Source organism: Ambystoma mexicanum, chromosome 3p (assembly GCF_040938575.1).
Source record: "Ambystoma mexicanum isolate Mex_15411 chromosome 3p, UKY_AmexF1_1, whole genome shotgun sequence".
Lineage (NCBI taxonomy): Eukaryota > Metazoa > Chordata > Amphibia > Caudata > Ambystomatidae > Ambystoma > Ambystoma mexicanum.
Window position 1 is genome coordinate 550,240,832 of NC_090925.1, and position 24,089 is coordinate 550,264,920.

A 24,089-nucleotide genomic window follows, 5' to 3' on the forward strand; every position below is an offset into this window, starting at 1 on the left:
GGTTACTACTACGAAAGAGATCAGAAACAAAACTTATACTGATTTATTCTTTACCAAGGATTCCCAGCCCGACGACGGGGAATATTCATGAGCATGTGAATCCATGCCAGACCCCATGCTGGAGAATGATGGAATTTAAAGGACAACATTTTTTCCAAAGGTGTATGATATGATGGTTTATTTATATAGCGCCTATACACAATTTGTTTCTGTTAGGCAGAAACCTGTGCACTTCCCTCTGGGACCACTGCAAAAGATTTAAGACTACAGGTGGTTGGCAGTAAACCCAATTGGTAGCAGTCTGTACCACCCAGGTTTACCTGGTAGCTGTGGCTGAGCAGTCAGACTTCCCTCAAGAAGAGTTAGGCAGTATACAGAGTATTCAAAATAGGTCAAAAGAACACAGTAGAACAAGCAAACACTGACCAGAGCTGGGTGTAAAAGAGATATAATTATTTATTTAAAAACACATCTAGTTAAACACACTGGCACTAATGTTAAGCAGTTCAGAAACACGGTCACTAAAAGATATACACTCCCTTCAACGATTATTAGACAAGTCTTAAGTAAGGCAACACTCATTTTCAGACAGCGGTGAGCGCTTAACGAAGATGGCACTCTAATCAATCGGTTAAACAGGGAGAGAAAGGCAGAGCAAAGATAGAAACAGATCCCAACACTTTCAGAAGAACACAGTAGGAGAAGAAGGCAGGTTATAAAACCGTAAAGTCAAAGTTAACAAGGCCGGACCCACTTTAAGAGGCTCCGGTCGAAATGTGTCCAAGGTCACACGGTTAAAAGTGCCCAAAAGTCTTGCAATAGTTTCAGAAGGAGTTGGATCAACAGAAAGGGACCAGTTAGATGGTCAAGGCGGCCAGCCCAGTCCAGAAGGTTAAGGGATTATTGTTACCTTGTAGCAATCTTTAGAAAGGGAGGCCTGGCGGACACGGTACCTTAAAATGGGGAGAACGCTCCAGCGGGGGCAGTTGTTCCTGGCAGTGGGTGCAAGTCGGTGCTTCGTCCGGGGGGAAGAGAGGATCTCGTCGGGGAGGAAAGCAGGAGTCCGTTCAACTGGCCAGGGAAGAAACCAGCCGCGGAGTTCTCAATTAAAAGGAGTGTTTTTTTATTTGCGGGCCAGGGGTCAGTGGCTATCCGGTTGCCCGGGTGCTTGGCACGGGCAATTCGACCACAAGACGTCCTGGGATGCGAGCAAAGAAGGTAAACTGGTTAAGCCCACCAGTCAGGGGAAGAAGACTCTCCAGCAGGGAGATCTCCTCTATCGTTGGGAAGTGGTGTGTCGGTTTAGCAGGGCTCCACCGGTGGTGTCATAGCAGGTCGTCTCAGCTTCTCCCTCATCGAATTTTCAGGTCCTGTGGCGACTTCTGAAGTTCCAGTCCCAAAAGCCCTGCTTTTATGCAGCACACCCCCATTCACTCAGCCTAGCTGTCAATCAAACATGCTGAGTGGTGAGCCGGCCGGCTCACCACTTGGGCCAATCACACAAGAGTGCGACTTCAGTTACCAAGGTAACTGAGTCCAGGGTGCCTAAACCCCCTCCCACACCCCCTTTGGTACCCAGACAGAGTGGCACCACTTTTGGAGGCTTCTGTGGAGAAGCCCGCCAAAAAAGGGGAACAAAGGGCTCGACCTTTGGTTTGGAGTTACAGAGGCGAACACAAACGCCATTTTAAAACCGAGTTCTGGCAGAAAATACCAACCGGTGAATTAATATTAAATAAATAAACCGGCGGTATGTTAGAGGCTATGTTAAAAAGTATTAGCCTCGAACAATGGGAAAATCCCATAGAGATATATTTGCGGTTGAATATAAAAAGTAGTATCCACTGCCACCAGCCAAAACTCGACTAGGGGAGACAGGACAGTGCCCCCTCGAATAACAGACCCGGGGCAATCGAATTTCCCCTACCAGTACGTCCACAATATGATGGATTGTACTGGTTCTGTTAGTAATTTGGGAATAGTTAAGCCAATGGTGACTTTACATGCCCTGGGAGACAGTAGTCAGTCCCAGGGTATGGAGTCTATGGTGGGGGGTATCTATGACACCCTGGTGTTACTGCACAGAGGGTGCGGATTAACACACATAGAAAAAAAACATATGAGACCCCATAGAGTAAAAGACCCCATAGCTCATAAAACACATTAACATTCAAAGGAACACCACAAATCATGTCCATAGTGGGAGAAAGAGAGTCTCACTCTTGGCAGGAGAAAAAAACAAACTCCAGAAATCCAGCAAAGATGCTGGGGGACTCACTAGGTTAGGGAATTCAGCCTAAACAGAGAATTCTCCCTAACAGTTTCAAAGTGCTTCACAACAAGGGAGGGAACCATGAACAACAAGAATGTGAAAAAAAACTATTATATACACAGCCCAACGACATTTCATATAGTGCAAGTGCTGAGACACAAATGGGAAGCAGATGGGAAACAGACAGACTACTGTACTAGGCCCAACAACATTTCTGGTAGAGCCGGAGAATACACAAGTTGAGGAGAGGGGTAGAGGAACAAAACAAGCAACTAGCGTACTAGGCCGGACGACATTTCAGATAATGCTGGAGGGGCTAGTGGTGGAAGAAACAAGTAAGGGAGGAGGAGACAAACAAAGTTACTATCCTACTAGGTTCAGCGTCCATTTAGATAGAGTAAGTGGATAGAAAAAAATAAGGAAGTGGAGGGGAGAGAAAAGGGGGAAGGGAGAGAGAAGAGAACAGAGAATAAAACAGTGAAAAGAGCAGAGAAGCAGAGGGGAGAGTGAACAACAGTTACAAAGGTCAATGAGACACAAGATGCTGCAAGGGAACAGCAGGGTTTCAGAAAAACAATGGGCACAGCATGATGCAGGGCCAACCTGATTGGGAGATCCAGGGAGGGTCCTGCATGAGAGTTGAGGGAGGGGGTGAGGCCCCAGAGTCAATGGGACTCATTTAAAGTCTGCCGGTCCGGAAACAACGGTGGAGGTAAACCCGCCGCCACCATAGTTTCCGGACCGGCAGATTACGAGTTCTGCAGGCGGGAGGTGTCACTCCTGCCAGGTCTGACCTGATGGGAGTAATGCCACCCGCCTGCAGACGGAAATGGAAACACCGGCTCAGTCATAGACGGAACCAGTGTTTCCATTGTCCCCATCCCCATGGAGTCCTATGCGACTCTATGGGAATGGGGATTTACGGAATTCCGCCTCTGGAATTATGGGGTCACCGGGGTTATAATGCCCCGGTGATTCTGGCAATCACGGAGGTGGTTATTCATTCCTGCCGGTTTTTCTGGCTCGGTTACCGCCGGACTTGGAATGAGGCCCACTGTGTCCAAAGTCAATCCAAGAGTTGGCAAAGTCAATGATGGTGAACCCTTTGTGAATGGAGAAAACTCTAGCAAGAAAAAGGAGAGGAGCATAGGACCAGAGAGGGGGTGGGGGTTTGGGGCACTACCATGCTTCACAGGGGATATAGTGGGGGACTGGGGGCACAACCGCGCATCACGGGGGACAGAGAGGGTGGGGGCACTACCACGCATCACAGGGGAAGGGGAGTGCTGGCAATACCCCGCATCACAGGGGACAAAGGGGAGTGTGGGGGCACTACCACGCATCACAGAGCAAAGAGGGGGGGTTGGGGGCAATACCACACATCACTTTTGTAATACCATGCATCACTGGGGAGGGAGGGTGGGGGCAATACCATGCATCACTGGGGAGGGAGGGAGGGTGGGGCAATACCACGCATCACTGAGGAGGGAGGGTGGGGCAATACCACGCATCACAGGGGGACAAGAGGGGGGGTGGGGTCACAACCACGCATCAAGGGGATCATTATGTAAAATAATGAATGTTTTTAACTTGCTTTTTTGAATCTACAAACCTTGAAGGTTTGCTGTGATATTGCACCTGGGCCCACGTGTAAGCCATTTATAATTTTTTCTTCTTGCTACAAATTTTGCTATGCTTATGTGATTTTTATAATGCCACATTTCATAGAATCAAGTGAAGCATTTAAGCGTGCAGTGGACTACAAAGGCATGACAATCATTAGTCCTTAAAATAACTGCATATTGAAATGTGTTTTCAGTAAAACAATCTATTTTATATTCTGCTTTTATACTGCACCAAATCACCACCCTAGTAGTTTCACGGCACCAGATCCTTGTCCGTGGCATATTATGCCCTTGCCGACAGTGCTCAAGACCTTAGTCTGCTTCGAGAATAGTAAGCAAAACTGAGGAATGCAAGAGAGGAGAGTGGAAAAAGAAGAAAGATATTTGGAAATAGGTCAAAGAGAAGAGCTTTGTGTTAGGATGGATGTGTTTCTGTCCATTTATGGATTGCCTTCTGGAGAAAGTTAGAGACTAGAAATGTGTTGCAATGGCATACATCATTTTGTTCCAAGGGAGTTTTGGGGAACTATGAAATAAAAATCCAAGTGTTGAGTGTGCGAGGGGCTTGAACATGCTCAGACAATCCTGGTAGAGGTGTCAGCTCAATATATGTGCTGCAACCATTTAATTACTGCACATATTTCACAGATGGTACTTCTGTGACTGCAGAGCTATAAACTAATGTTCTGTAAACAAAAACCAAAAAAGAAAATCTCCACGAACTGTAATGGTTCTGGGGAAATCAAAGATCTGACCTTTATCAAGAGATTTGCCACAAAACAAAGGTGCAGTCAGATATTTTTGCTATTTGAACTTTCAATGAGGAATAGCCGCTTTTTAACGTCAATCATTCCAAATGCTTAAATTAAAATCCCAATTTAAAAGCAGTGTCAGTTTTAAAACTTCATTCATTTAGAAGAAAAACTGAACACATTTATTTTCTTTCGTACTGCTCTATTACAGTGCTGCTTTCCCCAATATTACCACTATTGAAATTGTTTGATAAAAGTTGCACCTGGAGCGGTTACTCTGAGAAAATGTCAACTACATAATGACTCCCGCAGCAAACAAGGTTCAAAACAAACTCCTTTTTGACATGGTTTATAAACAAATTGGGTACATTCCTTTTAATTTTTTTTTTATTGCAATTGGTTTATTCAAACCTTTACAAATTCAAACTTATATTTCGTAAAAAGGGAGAAATGACAAAATACTACAGAATAACATAATATAAGAAAGAAAAAAAGGAGAAGAAAACCTACTATTTACAGCATATTTAAAACACTGAAGTGCAAAATAATATAGGTAGATAGCATATATAGACAATATAAAACCAAACCATTACATCAAACAATTACTTCTCATAGAAGAGAGGATACAAATCAGGCAGTAGGCCAAACATCACAGACTAAAAGAAAAAAACCTATATGCCAAATATTAGAAAACAAACATCCTTAGAACATCTCAGAATTAGGGCATTACGGACAATCTTACTTATTTGGGATCAGATGATTAAACTCACAATGTACATAAATTCTAAAAGGTACCTGCATTAGGAGAAGATAGTTAAAGCCTCCAATAATAACCCCAACAAGAGGGCAACGTCCTCTAAATCCTAGGATCCGGATAACTTAGCAATGAGGGGTAAGGAACAAGTTACTTACCTGTAACTGTTGTTCTCCAGCATGGGTCTGGCAAGGATTCACAAGCTCATGAATATTCCCCCGTCGTCAGGCCGGGAATCCTCGGTATAGAAAAAAATCAGTATCAGTTTTGTCTCTGATCTGTCTTTCTTAGTAGTAACCAATCACTGGTCTCTGGGTCATACTGCCCCCAGCCAATGACTGCCCTCTCCCTAAGCCCCGCCTCTGGCAGCCATCCTCAGATTTGGTAGCACATAAAGTGGCAGTATGACCAAGTGAAGAGCCGCAGAGGGGTAGGCGGGAGGGTTCGCATGTGAATCCATGCCAGACCCATGCTGGAGAACAACAGTTCCAGGTAAGTAAGTTCCTTCTCCAGCATGGGGTCTGGCATGGATTCACATGCTCATGAATAAGAGAATACATAGCAGTACACACATGCACAACCATGGGAGGTGGCAACAGGCTCAACATTAAGCAATACAACAACTCAACATTAAGCATCTCTTACCTCCTCACCAGGCTCACCTTAAGCGAACAGGTTGCGCAGAACTGCTTGGCCGACCCTGGACTCCTCCCTGGAGTCCCGATCGACGCAGTAGAATCTTGTGAAGGTGTGCGTCGACCTCCACGTCGCAGCCCTGCAGATGTCCAGCAGGGGCACACCAGACAGGAACGCCGTGGTAGCAGCGATCGCTCTGGTCCAATGGGCTCTCGGACGGCCGGGCAGCGGTCGGTTTGCCAACCGGTGACGGTGCATGATGCAGCCGGAGAGGCATCTGGAAATGGAAGTCTTCCAGAGAGCCTTCCCTTGATTCACACTCCCAAAGTTCAAAAACAGCTGTGATGTCTTCCGAAAACTGTTTGTGCGGTCCACGTAGAACTTCAGCGCTCTAGCTACGTCCAGCGAGTGCAGAGTCCTTTCAGCCGGCGACAAAGGAGACGGGAAGAAAACTGGCAACACCAAGGGTTCGTTGAGGTGGAAGTCCGACGGCACCTTGGGCATGAAGGAGGGGTGCGTCCTCAGCACCACCCTCGTGTCGTGAAACGTCAAGTATGGCGGCTTGCAAGATAGGGCCTGGATCTCTCCCACCCGTCATGAGGAGGTGATGGCCATGAGAAACGCTGTCTTCCACGACAGAAACTTCAACGGTGCCAAATGCATAGGCTCAAATGGGGACCCCATGAGTCTGGTCAGCACCACGTTGAGCTCCCACGCCGGGGCAGTGGCCTTCACCGGCGGGAATGATCAGAACAATTCTTTCATAAATTCCTTCACCACTCGATGAGACCACAAGGACGCCCGTCCCGTAGTTCTGGTGTATCGTGAGATGACGGCCAGATGTATCTTGATGGAAGCGTGAGCTAGTCCAGCCTTGGCCAATGACAGTAGGTACGGCAATACTTGAGGGGCCGTAATCCATAGAGGGTTAATCTTCTGTGCACGGCACCAGGCAGAGAACCTCTTCCATTTATGTCCGTAGCACTTGAGAGTTGAGGACGCCCTGGCCTTTGCAAGAACCTCTCTGCAGTCGGCCGGGATGTCGTACCCTCCAAACTCTAGTGCTGCAGGAGCCAGGCCTGCAAGTTCAGCGACTCTGGGTTGTGGTGAAGAATGGCGCCTCCTTCTCTGGAGAGAAGATCTGCATCCGTCGGCAGCTTGACTGATGTGGACGTTGACAAGTCCAAAAGGTCCGGGAACCAGATCTGTCTCGGCCACGCCGGTGCAACGAGGATCATCCTGCACCGGGACCTCTTGAGCTGGTTAATGAGCTGGAGCAGCACCGGCAGCGGAGGGAACGCATAAAGAAATAGGACGTCCCAGGTGAACGAGAAAGCATCGACCATGCTCCTCGGCTGGGGGAACCTGCTGGCGAGCCTCCGGCACTTGGAATTCGTCGCCGTCGCGAAGAGATCGATTTAGGGTTCGCCCCATCGTCGGAAGAGTCGATCCGCTTGATCCTGGCGTAGTTCCCACTCGTGGCATGAGCGCAGCTCTCTGCTGAGTGAGTCGGCGATCGTGTTTTTTAGATGAAAAGGCACCAGAAACATCCCTTGGGTGACGGCCCAATGCCACAGATCCTGGGCTTCCTTGGATAGGGCAGGGGATCTGGTTACGCCCTGCTTCCGGATGTAGAACATCGTGGTGGTGTAGTCGGTGAAGATCCTCACCACCTTGCCCTTGAGGGACGGAAGAAAAGACCTGAGGGCCCAGAACACTGTGCAGAGCTCCAAGATGTTGATGTGGAGTGACTTCTCCTCCGGGAGCCAAGGCCTCTCGCGTGAAGGTCTCCGGAGTGCGCTCCCCAACTTTCCAGGGAGGCATCAGTTGTCACCGTCACCTGGTGAGCTGGGGTCTGAAAGTCCGTGCCCGCCGACAGATGAGAGCGGGTACCCCACCACTGGATCGCCTGACGGAAAGTCTCATTGAGAGGGATCCTGTCCTCGAAGCTGCCCGTCGACTGGACCCAGCGGGCGTCGAGGAACTCTTGTAAGGGGCGCATCCGAAGCCTGCAAAGGCGCACCAGATAAATGCAGGACATCATCCCGAGGAGGGACTTCATAGATCTTACCCTGGCCATGTCCGTGGCCAGCAGACGCTGCACCTTGCCCAGAATGGTCCTGGTCCTTTCCTCCGATGGCGAGGCCAGCCCGGATGAGCCAGTCGTCCAGGTAGGGGTAGACGTGGATCCCCTGTAGGCGCAGCCGTGCCGCAACTGGTGCGAGGCACTTGGTGAACACCCTGGGTGCCGACTTCAATCCGAACGGGAGGGCATTGAACTGGTAGTGCCGCCCTTGGACCACGAACCTGAGGAACGTTCGGTGTCTTTTTAGAATGGGGATGTGGAAGTACGCATCCTCCAAGTCCAACGAGGACAGGAAATCGCCCTCCTCCAGCTGTCCCAGCACGTGCTGGAGGGCGACCATCCGGAACTTCTGTGCCTTGATGTATTTGTTCAGTCGTCGCAGGTCCAGGATGGGGCGCCATCCTCCCGTCTTCTTTTTTACGAGGAAGTACCTTGAGTAAACTCCGGAGCCCCGAAGCCTCTTTGGGACGAGCTTGATGGCACCCTTCTTGAGCATCGCCCTTACTTCCAACAGTAGTTGAGGGACGTGATTTTCCTTCCTGGCCACGGGTGGAACGAGAGGGCACTTCTTCTGAAACTCGAGGGCGTGCCCTTGGGCCAAGGCTTCCAGCACCCAACGGTCGGTGGAGATGGACTCCCACACGCTGACGAACCTCGCCAGCCGGCCTCCCACCGGGGTGCTTCGGCGGGGGCCCCGACCCAGCGGTCGGTTCAATCTTGTTTGGAGGCCGCCTTGCCTCCTTGACCTCCCCGTCGACGATGACGGGCACAACTGACTTGCCGTGTCCCCTGTAGGCTTCCTGGGATGAAGATCTTGCCGCTTGGCGGTACGTGGAGGAGCCACTGCCGGATCCCTTGGAGGCACCTTGTCTGCCTCCGGAGCTCTGAAAGGACGGCCGTCGTTGTTGGAGCACTCCCAGTGCCCAGGCAGTCTCCGTGTCTGTCTTGATGGCCTGAAGGGACTCATCTACTGCCTTCCCAAACAGGTTGTTCCCATCGAAGGGCATGTCCAAAACCTCGGTTTGCACGTCCTGGTGGAAATCTGTCGCCTTGAGCCATCCTCGTCGTCTCAGGCAAACGCCGTTGCCCAACTGACGGAAACCGGTGTCGGCGATGTCCGTTGCCACCGTGATGGCATGGCCCGAAGCAATCTCACCTTCCTGTAGGATTTCAAGGGCCTCAGCAGAGGGGCGATTTTGAACCACAACTCCCTGTCGTAGCGGGCTACGATAGCCAGGGCATTGGCCGCCTTGATAGTCGTCGCTGCGGATGAGATGGCCCGTCGTCCCATCGTGTCCAGCTTCCTGCCCTCGCCGTCCACCGGGGAAGTTGATGTCGAGGCCGATGCCCCTCCAGCTTTCTTCTTTGCCACCGCTGAGACGACCGAATCCGGGGTAGGTTGTGCCCGAAGGCACAAGGGGGCAGCGTCGGGGACCCGGTACTACTTCTCGTACCGGTCCCTCTTCGCCGGCGCCGTGGCAGGGTTCTTGAGGAGGGCGAGCCCCTCATCCCAGATGTCATCAAGAAGTGGTACGGCAAGGACAGTCTTCCTTTTAGCCTCGCGCCGTTGGTAAAGGAACCCTTCCTCCTTCTCTTCTGGGCAGAGCTGGAAGAGCTCGGATGCCCTGGAAATCATGGCATGAAAGGATCCAATCTCGTCGGGCGGGGACGCCCGAGCAGGGGGCGACGGGGGACACGTCCCGTCGTCGCCTCTGTCGTCATCTGTACCTGTCGTAGCAGTGTCCTTGCCTGTATCATCCATGTGGGTAGTAGACCGGGGGGAAGGCAGAGCAGGCTGCAGAGGTGGGAGAGGTGGCGTAGGATGCGTCGTCCTCTTATGCGGTGGACTTTCCGAAGGTCCCGGCTCCGGTTCCCCCGTCAGGTGTGGCTCAGGTACCTCCATCGGGGGGGAGGGGAAACCTTGTCCTCATCTCCGAGCATAAGGACTGAATCGCTGACAAAATGGGCGCCGAAGTGTCCTGCGGCACCGGAAACGACGGGCGCGAGGGCTCTTGAGGAACCTCACCGGCGACACCGCCGCTCTCGTCGTCGCCCTCATCGGGATCCCTCCCGATGGGCTGGGCCTCTTCCACCACTTCGATGAGCTCTTCTTCAGAGGTCGTGTCCGTATCCACGATGGCCACCTGCCCCTCCCCCACCTTTTCCAACGAGGACTTTGTGGGGGTCTTCTCAATGGGCCTGAAAGACGACTCCCTCCGCGGTGGCAGGGAGACTGGGTCCTGAGGTCACCTCCACTGGCTTAGCCTCCACAGGCTGAGCCAGGGCCGCTGCGACATCCTCAATCGAGGTTTTAGCAGGGTGAATTAAGGCCATCGTCACCTTCTGTATGCCTGGGGCCTTCACCTTGGGGGGAGGGTCCGAGCCTCGCTCCCCCTCTGCCGGAATCTTCGAGATCGACCGGGGCCTCTCCAGAAGCTTCGCCAGGTTCTCTGACTTCCTCTTACCCAAGCCAGAGCGTTGGCTCGTGGTTGACGCCGGGGAGGATGCGCCCTGCCTGGCAGCCAAGGAGCCCGCCCGTTCGGCGCTCCCGGTGCCCACAGACTCGTGGTGCTTGGCCTTTTGTTGGGCCCCTGTCGCCGGGGCGCCCTCACAGGGCTTAGAAGACCGCTGGGACTTTTTCTTCTTCTCGCCTGACGGGCTCTTCCCTTCCAGCCAGTTGGCGAGACGGAGGTGGCGATCCTTCATGGTCCGCTCCGACATGTTCCCACAAAACGCACAGTCCTTCTCCATGTGCATTTTGTCCTCATGGAGACAGTAGAGGCATAACGAATGCTCGTCCTCCTTGAAAACATTCTGAAGCTGGCATCCAGGGCAGGTCCTGAACAGCTTCCCGGGTGTCGAGCTTCCTTTCTCCTGGGCGTTGTCCGGGGTAGGCCTCGGAACTTCTGGAATTCTCCAAAAGCGTAACTCGACGAAATCTTCACCCTTGAGGGGCGTAGAAAACTCGGAAACGGATCCCCGTTGATCGGATGTAGAAACGGTGGAGCTTGAGGCTCTATTTAACCGAAAAATGAGAAAAATCTCCTGAAAAAGCGTGAAAACGCAGCAAAAGCTAGAGAGCTACAGCACAAGGACTCCCAACACTTGAACGTGCATTAAAAATCTGAGGATGGCTGCCAGAGGCGGGGCTTAGGGAGAGGGCAGTCATTGGCTGGGGGCAGTATGACCCAGAGACCAGTGATTGGTTACTACTAAGAAAGAGATCAGAAACGAAACTGATACTGATCTTTTTCTATACCGAGGATTCCCAGCCTGACGACGGGGAATATTCATGAGCATGTGAATCCATGCCAGACCCCATGCTGGAGAAATGAATACAGTTGAATAACGGAAATGCAAGTTGTTTTAAAGAATACAATGCAACTAGCTAGGCTAGAGTTTGAAGCAGCAAGGCAAGAACAGCCCCGTCCATACTTCAATTTTACTGCGTTACCCAGGTGCTTGCACAAATCCCTTTACAGGCTCAGATTACACCGTGCGATGGTTACCAACATATTTCCTTTACCCTTTACATCTTTCCCACATCCAGCACCATTTCTAGCACTGTGCACATGTTTGCAATACCCACCTTGCCTTATGTGTGAACGTGATTTACACTGGTGAGTTTAGTATTCTGTTAACTACATGGATAGCTTGACAGTGAAGCCTGTATAAGACAAAATGTGCTTAAAATCCATGCAGTTGACCATTTCAATTGCAATAAATAGTGTGTTTTTTATAAATGATTTGGCAGATGACTTATTTTGTGGCTGGCATGTATTTCTGTGTTACTTGTAGGGACCCCATCATAGCATGATTCTAGATCTACTACTCACCACTTACCTCATGCCAAGAATTTCCTAGGTAGTTGCCATCTGTATGAGCGACGGTTATGAGTGTTTTGATGGTGTCAATATTCTTCTGCTTCATCTCAGTAATGCTGGAACTAGCAGTTAACAATGAGAAACGTGCCAGTGCCTGCACATAAGCATCACGTTCAAGCTGAAACACAAATTAAAAGCATTAGCCAAAGCTATGGGTTTCTGTCAGTGAAGTATTGTTAAGGTCTTGCAGGGAGATACCATCCTAGCTTTTCGGTGCCATTAGACTTCAAGAATATTAGTAAAAAAGGCTGGCAGATTTTGTTTTACAGATTCTTAGATGCTGTGGGGCGCACATTGGGGATAGGACTAATATGCTTAATACTCATGAAAATGCTAAGTATGTATTTAGGTTTATATAGGATTGCACACAACAGACCATTAAACGGATGGAAGGGACAAGGAAAGCTAGAACAGTTCTAGACAAGTCAAGATCAGGACATTATTTGATCAACATTAAGAAGCATTATCATGCCATTAAAATTAGATGAACCCAACAAAACTATTTTCGAACGAGGTGGCACGATCTCTAGAAATGGGCGAATGCCAAAACTACGGTGTGGCATGAGGGCGTAAACAGGAGTGGGGAAGAAGAAGCAGACACGCTGGTAACCTGGAAACACTTGGAAGCAACCTTGTCAGGGTCGGGGAAGCTCAGAGGAAGATAACTTCTCAGGTGTAACCTCTCAGGTGTGGAGAATGAGGTGACGCCCACTGGTAGTGGTCGATATAGGCTGCAGTATTGAGTAGGCTTGAGATGGGAGGGAAGGGGGGCGGGAGAAAATATAAAACGTGTTTATGTGTAATGTGACGAGCGCATGTTTGGCGTTCCACTGTATGATGCTTATGTTGAAACCAATAAAAATTGTTTAAAAAAAAATATTTTGGAACAAAACGTACGTTGGAATTGTGATGTTGGTGATTGATTATTTTCTTTTTTTTTAAACCTTTTTATTTGCATTTCAACACAAAACATTACAATTAACCTATTAACCAACAACATACACAACCCGTCTACTGGCACTTTCATGTTGGAGTCCTTATTATCCTTATCTGCTTGATTCACAGCAGAGCTCCTTTCCCTTTATCCGTGATGATCCTGCGCCTCTTTATGCATTCTGCCTGGGTGTGAATAGGCCAGCCCCTTTCTCTAGGCTCCTTTCTGTTTGTGGCCTTAGAGCTTACTCCATTGTCCGTTAGTTCTCGGCCCGGCCGCCTGACTCATCCGTACTGTCTCTTTCGTTGCTTCCGAACTGTTCCTGCACTAGTGAGTTCCATGCTAATATCTTGGCTCCGCTATTGCCTTCCCCTCTCTGCGTCGCCCTTGTCCACACTGATGTCTCGGCCATTGCCCTTTTGTTCAGATCTGACCACCACCCCTCCGTCGAGGGTCCTGTACTTGTGTTCCACGCCATTGCTATGTAGCGTTTCAACAGTATTGTCATTAGGTCTTTCATTTTTGCCAAGTTTGTTCTCTGCTCGTCTCCCCTTGGGAACAAGCCCAGGAGATAGGAGGCTGGCGACCATGCCTGCATCTGGATACCTCCCTTCAGTGCCCTTTCCTTGATAGCATCCCAAAAGTTTGTTATTCACGGGCATGACCAGAACGTGTGCACCATATTTACCAGCTCCTCCGCACAGCGCGGGCAGCTCTGGGTTCGCCTCCCATACTCGTCATCTGTTTCGGCGTCAAATATGTGTGAGATAAAGCTGCATCTGTCTGAACTTTGCATTCCTGGACACTTTCCTTGGCTACCGGAGGGCCCTGTACCATTCTTCATCTGTGAAGGGTTTCTGCAGTTCTTCTACCCATTTCACTTGTGCCCGCAATTCTCTCCTGTTGTTGGCTCCTAGTAGTTGTTCATAGAGCTTGGACACTGTATGTCCCCCTTCAGAGATGTCGTACCATGAGTCTAGTGCCTCCCCTGTGTCGTCATCCTCTGGTAGGGTCACCCACCTTTTCCTTTTCATCTGGAACATGTTATTATACAGAATAAATTGGCCCTTGTGTATGCCCTGTTCCTCCACTAGGGTCTGGAAGTCCACCGAGTGCCCATTTTGCCACAGATGATCTATTTGGGCTACCCCCTTGTCCTCCCACTGTGTCCTGAACGTTGTCAGGCTTGCAATGCGGTCATCCACCAGTCCTGCAAGGGGTATTTGGCTAGAGCAGGGTTATTTTATGTCCTGGATTTTCCATGCTCTTTCCCATAGTGCTTGGACTAGCTGGACCATGTTGGGGAGAGCGCTGGCCGAGGCCATCCACAGGAGCTCTCTCAGGTAGTATCGCTGCAGCGACAATCTAAACAATATTGAGTCTATGGATGTGTCCTCGCCCAGCCACAGCATCACTAACTGGAGTTGAGCTGCCAGGTAATACCGATCAAAGTCCGGGAGCCTGATTTCCCCCTCCCCATTCGTAGTCTCTTTGTAGTGTGGTCAATGCTACTCAGTTTCTCCCTCCGTCCCACAAAAACTCCCTTGCCTTGGCATGTAGCGGTTTGAAAAACATCTCGGGATGTTGTAGGGAATCGTTAATAAAGTAATACAGAAGACGAGGTAGGACTATCATCTTTAATAAGGCCGCCCTCCCTATCATCCCCAGAGGTAGTGTCCTCCAAAACTGCATGGCCTTCCCTATTTTGTCCAGGGCCACCTGTGTATTACCTTTATGCGTCTCCTTAGTGTCGTGGTATATATCCACTCCTAAATATCTAAAGGTGCATGGGGTCCATGTAAGGCCCAGAATCGGTAACCGGTCCGGTGTATTGCCTCTCAGGCCCGCCAAGGGAACCAGTCCGGTGTATTGCCTCTCAGGCCCGCCAAGGGGAACAACAAAGACTTTCCCTTGTTGATAATAATTCCAGACAGCCTGCCGAATACTCCCAGAGCATCGAGCAGGTCTGGCAAGTGTGTCCGTGGGTTCTGCACATAGAGCAGCATATCGTCAGCATAGATTGATATTTGGTGTACCTCCCCATATATCACTGTTCCTGTGTCCTTGTACTCCGCCCTTAGGAAGGCTGCAAATGGTTCCAGGGCCAAGATATACAACATAGGCGACAGCGGGCATCCCTGCTTCGTGCCCCATGCTATGCTCCACTCCTCCAAAACAGGTCTACCTGTCTTCACCCTCGCCCTTGGGTCCTTGTATAACAGCTTAATTCAACGTAGGTATCCTTCTCCTATCCCAAAGTGTGTGAGCACTCCCATGAGCCAGTCCCAGTTCACCGAGTCAAATGCCATTACGGCATCTAACGATGCCACTGCGCTTTCCCCTTCCTGTTGGTTTCGTGTTGTCTATGACATAGTGGAGTCTGCTGCGATTCCTTGCCGGTACGTACCCCGTTTGATATGGGTGCACCAGCGTGGTTATAACCCTTTTGAGCCGGCTTGCCAAAGTCGCTATGAGGATCTTAAGAGTCCTGGTTTATCAAGGAGATTGGTCTCTAGGACCCAGACTCCAGAAGAGACTTCTCCGATTTTAGTATTGGTACTAGCACAGATTCTGACATGCTACTTGGAAGCCTCCCTCTCTCCTATACATCCTCCAGTGTCTCTAGCAGTCTCGGGGCCAGGGTGCCCTATTTCCTACAGAATTCACCTGGTAGCCCATCGGGTCACGGGGATTTGCCGGTCGGGAGCTGGGCTATGACCACCGATAGCTCTTCCACTGTGAGGGGCATGTCCAGCTTCCGGGCCTGTTCCTCCATTAGTCAGGGAAGTGCGATATCCGCGATGTCTCCCTCTTTCGCCATCTGGACCCGGGAATATCATTTCTCATAGAATCTCGAGAAGACTGCGTTAATGCCTTCTTGGGACCCAATCACCTCTCCCTGTTCATCTGTGATTGCGTTTATCGGCTCCCGCTTACCTTCCTGCCTGGTTAGCCAAGCCAGGAGCCTACTGGGCTTGTCCCCCTCTGCGTGTAGCCTCTGAATGCATCTCCCTTAGTCCGGCTTCCCCAGACTCTCCCAGATTGCCATACACTTCTGTCTCATGGTAGTGAGATCTCCCGGTTCTGTTCCCATCTCGCCTGCTCGTGTTTCCACTCTTTCAATCTGCCTTTCTATTCCCTCTAATTCAGCCAAAATCTCCCCCATCCTGCCTTCCCTATTGCCGTTCCCCTTACCACAACCTTGAATGCCTCCCAGATCGTCCCGGTGCTATCCACACTCCCCACATTGTGCTCGAAATAATCACCTATTGTGCTTTGGAAGTGTTCCTGGAACTCCCCGTCCTGCAATGCTTCCGCCCTCAGTCTCCATGTGGGTGTGGGGGCTTTCCTATATACGTGTGCCCATGTCAGCCCTACGGTGCATGGTCGGATAATGCCCATGCATGTATGTATGTGTGCCCCGGTAAATTCACAGTGTCTCCTTGCCCATGAACAGACAATCTATTCGGGTTAATGTCCCATGTGGGGCGCTATAGTGAGTATATCCCTTGCTGCCCGTATGTACCTTCCTCCAGACGGCCTCAAGTTTGAGCTGCTCCAGTATCTGTTACGCTCACCTGGCTCCCACAGGGGCGTCGGTCGGACCCGGACAGCTGCGGTCCCCACCCACGTGATGCGTAGTGCAGCGATGACTGACTGGATCTGCCCTCCTAATCTTGTCTGCTTAACCCATAGAAATATTCTCCTGCAAGTGGAGAGATGGATTTAGCCACTTGTGGATTCAAGTGATGGCACCCCCATAGTCCTCCCCAACTAATCACCTCCGAAATGCCCTCACAGCAATCTCACCTTATATTCTTGAAAGATGAGCTCTCCATCCTGCGTGGATTTGCAGGGGCGCGTCGATTCCAGTTACTTCACTTTGAAGGCTCGGGAGACTTCCAGAGAGTATTGACTCTGAGGTTCCTGGTGAGGACCAGTAAGTATTAAGTTCATAGAGTTCAATATGTTCGATGTTCACTCTTGTTCCCCCCTTCCTTTCTTGTCTTGCAGCTGGCTCGTGAAAAGATGCTCTTGTGGCAACTGGTGGCGCTCAGGTAACAGTCTGTATTACCCGGCGCTGTCCGGTAAATGTTGCATGAGGAAAACATGTTTTGTCTCTCTTTACAGATGCGGCACGTGAAAATATGGAGAGTCACAAAAGGATGCCTCTGGTGGTAAATCAGGTAAGTCTATGGTGGTAAGAATTATATTTGTTGGTTCCCTCGGCTCACCTTGTGGTTTTCTTTTGTCTCCTAGGTGCCGAAGTTTGGCGAAGAAATGATGGAGGCAGCGCCGACCTGAAGGATGCTGTGAAGAGTGGTGAGTATGGTGCGGCGCTGCAGCTGGAGGTGCGGCGCGTGCAGAAATGATGTTCTTTACAGGTCCGGAGACAAGATGGATCCAGAATCAGGTGTGGAATAGAAATAAGTTCGTTTTCTAACCTTGTCCTTTCTTTCCTCTTTGTTTTAGGAGCTCCGGATTCGAGGCGGGCGTGGCAGAAGACTGGATGCAGGCTGCAGGCACGGTGAGTGTTACACTGCTGGATGCAGAATAACGCGAAGTGTTTGTTGCTGGTCGGGTGTGGTTTAAATAGCCTCAAAAGTAGTCCCAGGTAAGAAGTCCCTAGAACTACACCAGAGTAAAAAATAGTCCCTGTAGAAAAATAGTCCCTTTCAGGCTTCATGTTGGATTGGAGTCATTTGCAGCATGGTCTGCCAGAGGTAAGTAATGACTATGAGCCTGGCGCCTTAGGCGCCAGGACTGATTCCTACTATGAGCCTGGCGCCTAAGGCGGTAGGACTGAACCCAGATACCCCCTAGCCGGGGCTGCTGAGGTTTTACTAAATGTCTAGATGCCTGCTCCCGGGGCTGATGGGCTTGGTCCGGATGCCTGGGGGTAGGCCTCATGGCAGTATCTTCCGTAGCACTCTGGCTGGCGGCACCGGTGTCTTGTGCTTGGTGTCCGACCTACCCAGCCGGGGATCAAGTGTGCAATTGAAGTCCCCAACCCACATGATCGGCACGTCCCTGATGGGACTATTCAGGGCGTAAGTGTCCTGAAAAACTCTGTTGCATCATGGTTCGACACGTACGTGTTCACCAGGCACACCTCCCGGTTCTCCAGCATACCCTGTATGATCAGGACTCTGCCCTCCACATCTCTTTTTTGTTTGAGGAGCTGGAACGGGATCCCCGGGGCAATCCATGTCAGCACTCCCCTTGCGTAGTTCGAATATGTTGAACTGTATACTTGGCCTCCCCATTTCTTGGCGACCTTGCCTTGTTTGTCCGCCGTCAGGTCCGTCTCCTGTAGCATTGCTGTATGGACTTTTGCCTTATTTAGCCAGGAGTAGAACCTCAGCCTTTTGACGTATGCATTTAGTCCCCTGACATTACACGTGACCACGTTTAAGACTTCCCGGCCCATGTGTTCGCTGTATCCGGCAGCAAGTACCTTCCCATGGGCTCATGGGCCATTATTCGTCCAATGTCTGGTGTTTCCTGGCCTATCCCTCTCGGTATGTGTCTGAGATTCTCTGCCTTTCGGCGCAGTACTATCTGCTCTCTCTCTTCTCCTATGCCATGTTCTGGTCGTTTCATGCTTTTTCCTCCTCCAGTGCCGTCTCCTAATCTAACTAATCATAACTATAAACAAACGCCCAGCCCCCCCACCCCCGGCTCGGGCTCCACCGCTTTCGAGGTGCTCCCCTCCCTCCTGTGGGTGCACTCGTTGCAGCGTGGTGCCTTGAAAATGGCAGCATACATTCTGTTCTCCTGGGGGGTCGCTTCTGTGGGACTTGGCGGCCTGCTCCAGGGGCTGTGGGCCCCGCATCTAACTAACTGCTGGTTGAAGTCTCTGAACTGTTACTCTTATATCCGGTGCACTTCATCCCCGGTCATCAGGGGGGTGGGCGGGGTTCCTGTTGTCGCGATTATCCCTCTCTCTCAATTTTGGGATCCCTGTTGGTTCATCCACTCTTGGGCCTCTGTCGTAGTCTCATAGAAATATGTTCTGCCATTATGTAATACTTTCAGTTTGGCCGGGTATAGCAGCATAAACCGCACCTTGGCGCCCCTAAGGCGTTCCTTTGTTGGCCAAAATTGTGCTCTGCGCTTTTCCACTTGCGCTGTATAGTCTGGGTACATAGTTATTCTGGCAGCATTTCTCGTTATGACCCCACACACTCTTGAAAAGTCAGGATCTTCTCTCCATCTTTAAAGTTCATGATCTTAGCTATCATTGGTCTTGGGGGTGCCCCTGGTCGAGGTTTGCTTGTTAGGGCCCTGTGTGCTCCACTGAAAAACCCTGAGACAGGTTCCCTGCTCCCACTTCATGAAGCAGTAGGTTCTCAATATAACCTGTGGGGCCCCTGCCTTCTTCTCCCTCCGGCAGCCCCACTATGCGTACGTTGTTACTCTGGCCCTTCCTTCTGCGTCCTCTGCCCTCAGCTCCAAAGTTCGTATTCGGTCCAGCGCTTCTGTCATTTGGCTCTGGGTGGCGGTTATGTTTGCTGTATTAGTTTGCACCTGCTGCTCCGCTGTGCCGACTCTTTCTGACAGATTCCTCACATCCTGCCGTAGGAGCTCACATCCACTATCACTGCATCCATTTTGAATTCAAGCAAAGTTTTCATCGCTGCTATGGATTCCAGACCGCGTCCTTCTTTCCCCTTCTCAGTCTGTGCAGTTTCCATTGTGCTGGAGCCCGCCTCTGCCTGGGGTGCTTCTGCTTTCTGGGCAAACGCCTCCATGCAGATTTGTTTCCCTTTCCCCCCTTTCCCCCCTTTCCCCCCTTTAGGGTAGCTCATCACCTGCGTCGGGGCCCCAGTCTTGCCTCCTTCCTGCCGCCACTGGGCCTCCTGTCCCTGTATATCTGTGCCTTTGTCTGCGTCTCAAATGCATGGCTCTCACTTTCCCTGATTATGGATTATTAATCTTGGGCACAGGGGCTGTGGCCTCCCATGCACTGTCCATATGTTTCCGTGCTCTGCTGCATCTTCTTGCTTATGTCCCGGCGTCCGCACAGCACTTGCGCTGCAGGCGCCACAAATGCACCCCCTCGTTCCTGTACTTCTGTGGCTCAATCCTCCTTGCCCCCCTCAGCCACCGTTGTATGTTGGGAGCTACTGTGCCCCAGCGGGGGTATACGCCCTATTGTCTCCCTGAAGCAGGCCTTTCCAGTGTCCGTTGCTGCTCTTGATATGCGGGAGCCACGGCCTCTCACTTAGGCCTTGTTATTGGCGTTGTCCAGGTGCCGTGGGGTGATTCGTGTTTGTAGGCTGTTTCCCCATCAACCATGCGCGGTCGTGCACCGGTTGTCTGTGGCCCCCCTCATGGGTTTGTTGCCTTGCAGGATCGGTCCACCCCCAATGCTGGTGCGGTCCCCAGGAGTATGTGGTACACGTTGTGCTACCGCTCTTTGGGTCTCCTCCCTGGTGTGGCCCCCCGGCAGCGCCGCTGAAGTCAGATGGCCTCAATGCGCGTTCCTTTGGACTGTATGAGCCGCAATGGCGCTGTCCAGTTGTCTGCTCTCTTTCATTTGGCCTACCTGTAAGTTTGCTTGCTAGTTCAATGCGTGGTTAGGGCCTGTGCCGGGGCTCCCACGTAGCACGTGTTGTCTCACCAAACAAATTCTGCAGGGAGCAGTGCATTAGCCCAATGTACTTGGCTGTACTGTTGTCAGGGGTGCCCGCCCTCTGCTCCAACGGTCCCTGCCGGCTCATAAGTTGCTAGCGATCTTCTGGGCAGTGGTATTAATTATTGTCCGGGGCATTTACCCATAAAGTAGCTCATGCTCACTCAGTCCTCTTCACCCCCCAGGGGGTGTGCAGGAGTGCTAGTGCTTCCCAGGGGGCCTTCTGCCAGTGGCGCACTTACTGTGTGCTTGCCGTGTCTGTGCCAGTGCCAGGCCAAGGCCCCTGTTCATCTCCGTGGTCTCCTGCACTCGACTGTGCCCTGCCCATCCTCTTCAGCACTGGGGGTCCTTCGCCTGGTCTCCTGTATGGCCCTGTGGCTCCTCCGTGTCTTGGTGGAGGCTAATGGCGGGCCACTGTTACAACGGCTGTTACGTTCCACTCGGGACGCCTCCTCGTCTTCCGGGGTCCAACATGGGTCCCTTAGGGTGCGCTCTGGATCGGGGTATGCTTGCGGTCAGCTTCAGTAGGTGGGTTATGACTTCCAAGCACCAATCGCCACTTGTTCCCATGCTTTCTCCCCCTGATTCCAGGAGGCACTCCAGGATGGGGCCTACCTGTGCGAATTCATCCGCTTCCTGCCGCTGGTTACTCTCACCCCGTTCCGGGTCCACTGGCTGGGTAACTACCCACACAGAGTCCTGCAGGTCTCTGTGTCCCTGTATGGCCCTGCTGCTCTTCCATGCCTTGGCGGCGGCTGATGGCGGACCAGCTGTGTGGGGGCTTTTGTTGTCGGTGCTCCTCGCCGGGGCCGATGAGTGACTGGCTCGGTTGCGGTTGGGATGTGTTGTGAAGTACTTGTTTGTGAGTGTGTTTGGTAAGGAGGGAGATGTGTTGTGAAGTGCCTGGTTATTCTGATGTGGGTTGACATGTAATTTATGATGTCACCTGAGTGCCTGTGGCATGTTGATGTATGAGTGGGAGAATGCTGTGGTGAGTGTTCTATGTTGAATCAGTTGGGCCCTCCCTTCCCGGGTGATGGGTGCCGGTGTCTCTATTGTATATGTCTTATTCCTGATGTCCAAATCCTGTAATATGTAACTGAAGAAACTGAAGTAATCTTACTAAGAAGTAACCTAAAGCAGCCTGGACTGTGCTTTATTACAGGATGTCCATCTGGTCCGCTCCTGATTTGCCCCATGCGGCGGCCCGGTCTGATCTCCTGCTGCAGCCCCAAGGAGGCACAGGACTCTGCAGTCGCTCGTCTCGTGGGTCGCCCAGCGGTGATGTCACGTTCATGTGCTGGGATGCGTCCCGCGCACACACTGCTTCTCGCCTCGCGTCACCCTTATTGTTACGTGTGGCACCTCCGCTGGCTTAAGCAGACATGCCCACCATTTTGTCTGACTTCCCGGCAGTCGCTTCCGTGCCTCTCCTGGTCAAACCCCGGTTCGATTCGCGCCAGGGTTTCTGCTGGCTGTTCCTCAAATCTTCTGACACCTCTCGGCCACTTTTTATGCGAATAATCCTCGATGTACACCAGCTGTCGGGATCTATCGGCGGATCATGCGGGAACTCCCCAATTACGCTCCTTAACGCATGGCCGCCAAGCCATTCCCATCGGTGATGGATCATTATTATGCACATTTTGGCCACGATAAAGTTGAAGGACTTAAGAAGGAAATCATCAGCAGAATTCAAATGAATCAGGATTACAAAATTGGTCAAATAGACTGCACATATGGCTGACAAGGCTTGTTAAAACATTACAAAAACTTATTTTTAAATCAGAAGAGAGGCACAATATGAAATGTATTGTCAGGAAATAGGAAATCACCTAAAAAAACTTGAGTGGGGACTTGACTACTACATCTGGTGAGCTTAGTAAGAACACACTTAAGGCTTCAGAGCAACATGTAGACCAGTGACATAGATCAGCAAGTCAAGAGATGAGTAATACGCTCTCTATGAAATCTACAAGCTTAAAGTCTGGTCAGACTGCCTTTCATCTTTCAGAGTTGGAGAATAGTCAAACTTGTTATTTACATCGCTTTGACATGGCCACATTGCATTTAGAAACCACTATATACATTACTCCACCTATAACTACTAAAGGTTTGAGTCCATTGGCCAAATATTGTTACTTAGATTTCATACCTGTATTTCACAGCAATGCAACGAGAATTACATATATTCTGCTTCTCTATTTCACTGTGCCTATTCCTTTACCTCTGTCTCTCTCCTCCTTGCTCCCAAGGTTAGACAATGACAATCCGCTTTGAAACACTGCCCATGTATAGGCACTTTATAAATAAACATTAAAATAAACATTACCATACCACAAAGGCATTCATTTTGCTATGTTGCTAGTTTTAGTTTTTCGGGCATGCTCTTTTCAGTATTCAAGTCAGAGATATAAGCCCTAATACAAATACAATGATTCCTTTTACCAAACAAATTCAAAAAACATTATCCTTGTGGTCTCAAGTAAATTTAATACATCTTCTAGATAAACATTGCTCTTATGGCAGTACAGGGCATTCCAGAAATGGCCAAACAAGATTTTTAGGAGGGCAACATTTATCTATTGATTACGATCCAAGTCTCTGAAGCAGAATACCCCACAAACTGAAATCCTGCTCTTATGGGAAGCACCCCATATCTTGGGCCACATTCTCTGGTCCCCCTGCCTTTGGCAGGTGCCTCTCACCAGTCACATCTGTCCAAGACCTAGACTTCACCACTGACAGAGCTTTCCCTCACCAAATGAGCTCTGTCATACGATCCTACTTTTTCCCAACATAAAACCCCTTCAAACGTATAGCTTTTCCTGGGATTCCCTGACCGATTCATTGCAATAAATACTCAATCTTCACAGGCGTGGATCATGATAATAGTCTATCTGGGCCTTCAAGCTGGCCAAATGCACCAATCTCCTGCATCAATGGGAGATAATGCATTTCACAAGACTCTATATGCTGCCATTGGCTTTCTGTAATCAAATAATCCCATTCAAAACATTATGCATAATACTTAAAGCAAGTCCTGAATTGGGTTCAGATCCCATCTCCAAATTCACCCCCAGAATGCTTATAGGGTTTTACAATCTACAGCGTTAGAAGTCTAAGTGACCCAAAAATCAAGGCAATGAAGTTCAGAAGAGCCTTCAATGATCGCAGTGCAAAGATGTGAAACACTCTCCCAATTTCTCTCCACCTCAAACCTAATCTCCATGGATTCAGCAAAGACTTAAACACCTAATTCTTCAAAATGTAACTTGCTTCCTAGGTACTGTGATGAATCTGATGTCCTCCCTTCTTTCCCTGAGGTGATTTCCCCCCCCTCCCCTGCCCTCCGATATGGCCAGGGGATGGCAGCCGCTACATGATCCTACACCTCAGGAGAGTGACAGAACATTGTCGGAGGAAAGCACATACTCCCCCTTTTCCCTTCAAGGATGTTGTTTACTCAGTCCCCCATGCCTTAATAACATATTGTTACACCAATCA

At 50.4% G+C, this 24,089-nt stretch overlaps 1 protein-coding gene across 1 annotated transcript in view; it reads right to left on the reverse strand.

Moving 5' to 3' along the window:
- ARFGEF2 (ARF guanine nucleotide exchange factor 2) overlaps positions 1 to 24,089 on the reverse strand; it is a 2,106,550-nt gene that overhangs the window by 984,170 nt on the left and 1,098,291 nt on the right. The window contains exon 21 of the mRNA XM_069651280.1: positions 11,969 to 12,127. Within this exon, the coding sequence (XP_069507381.1) occupies positions 11,969 to 12,127 (159 nt within the window). The remainder of the gene's footprint in view (positions 1 to 11,968; positions 12,128 to 24,089) is intronic.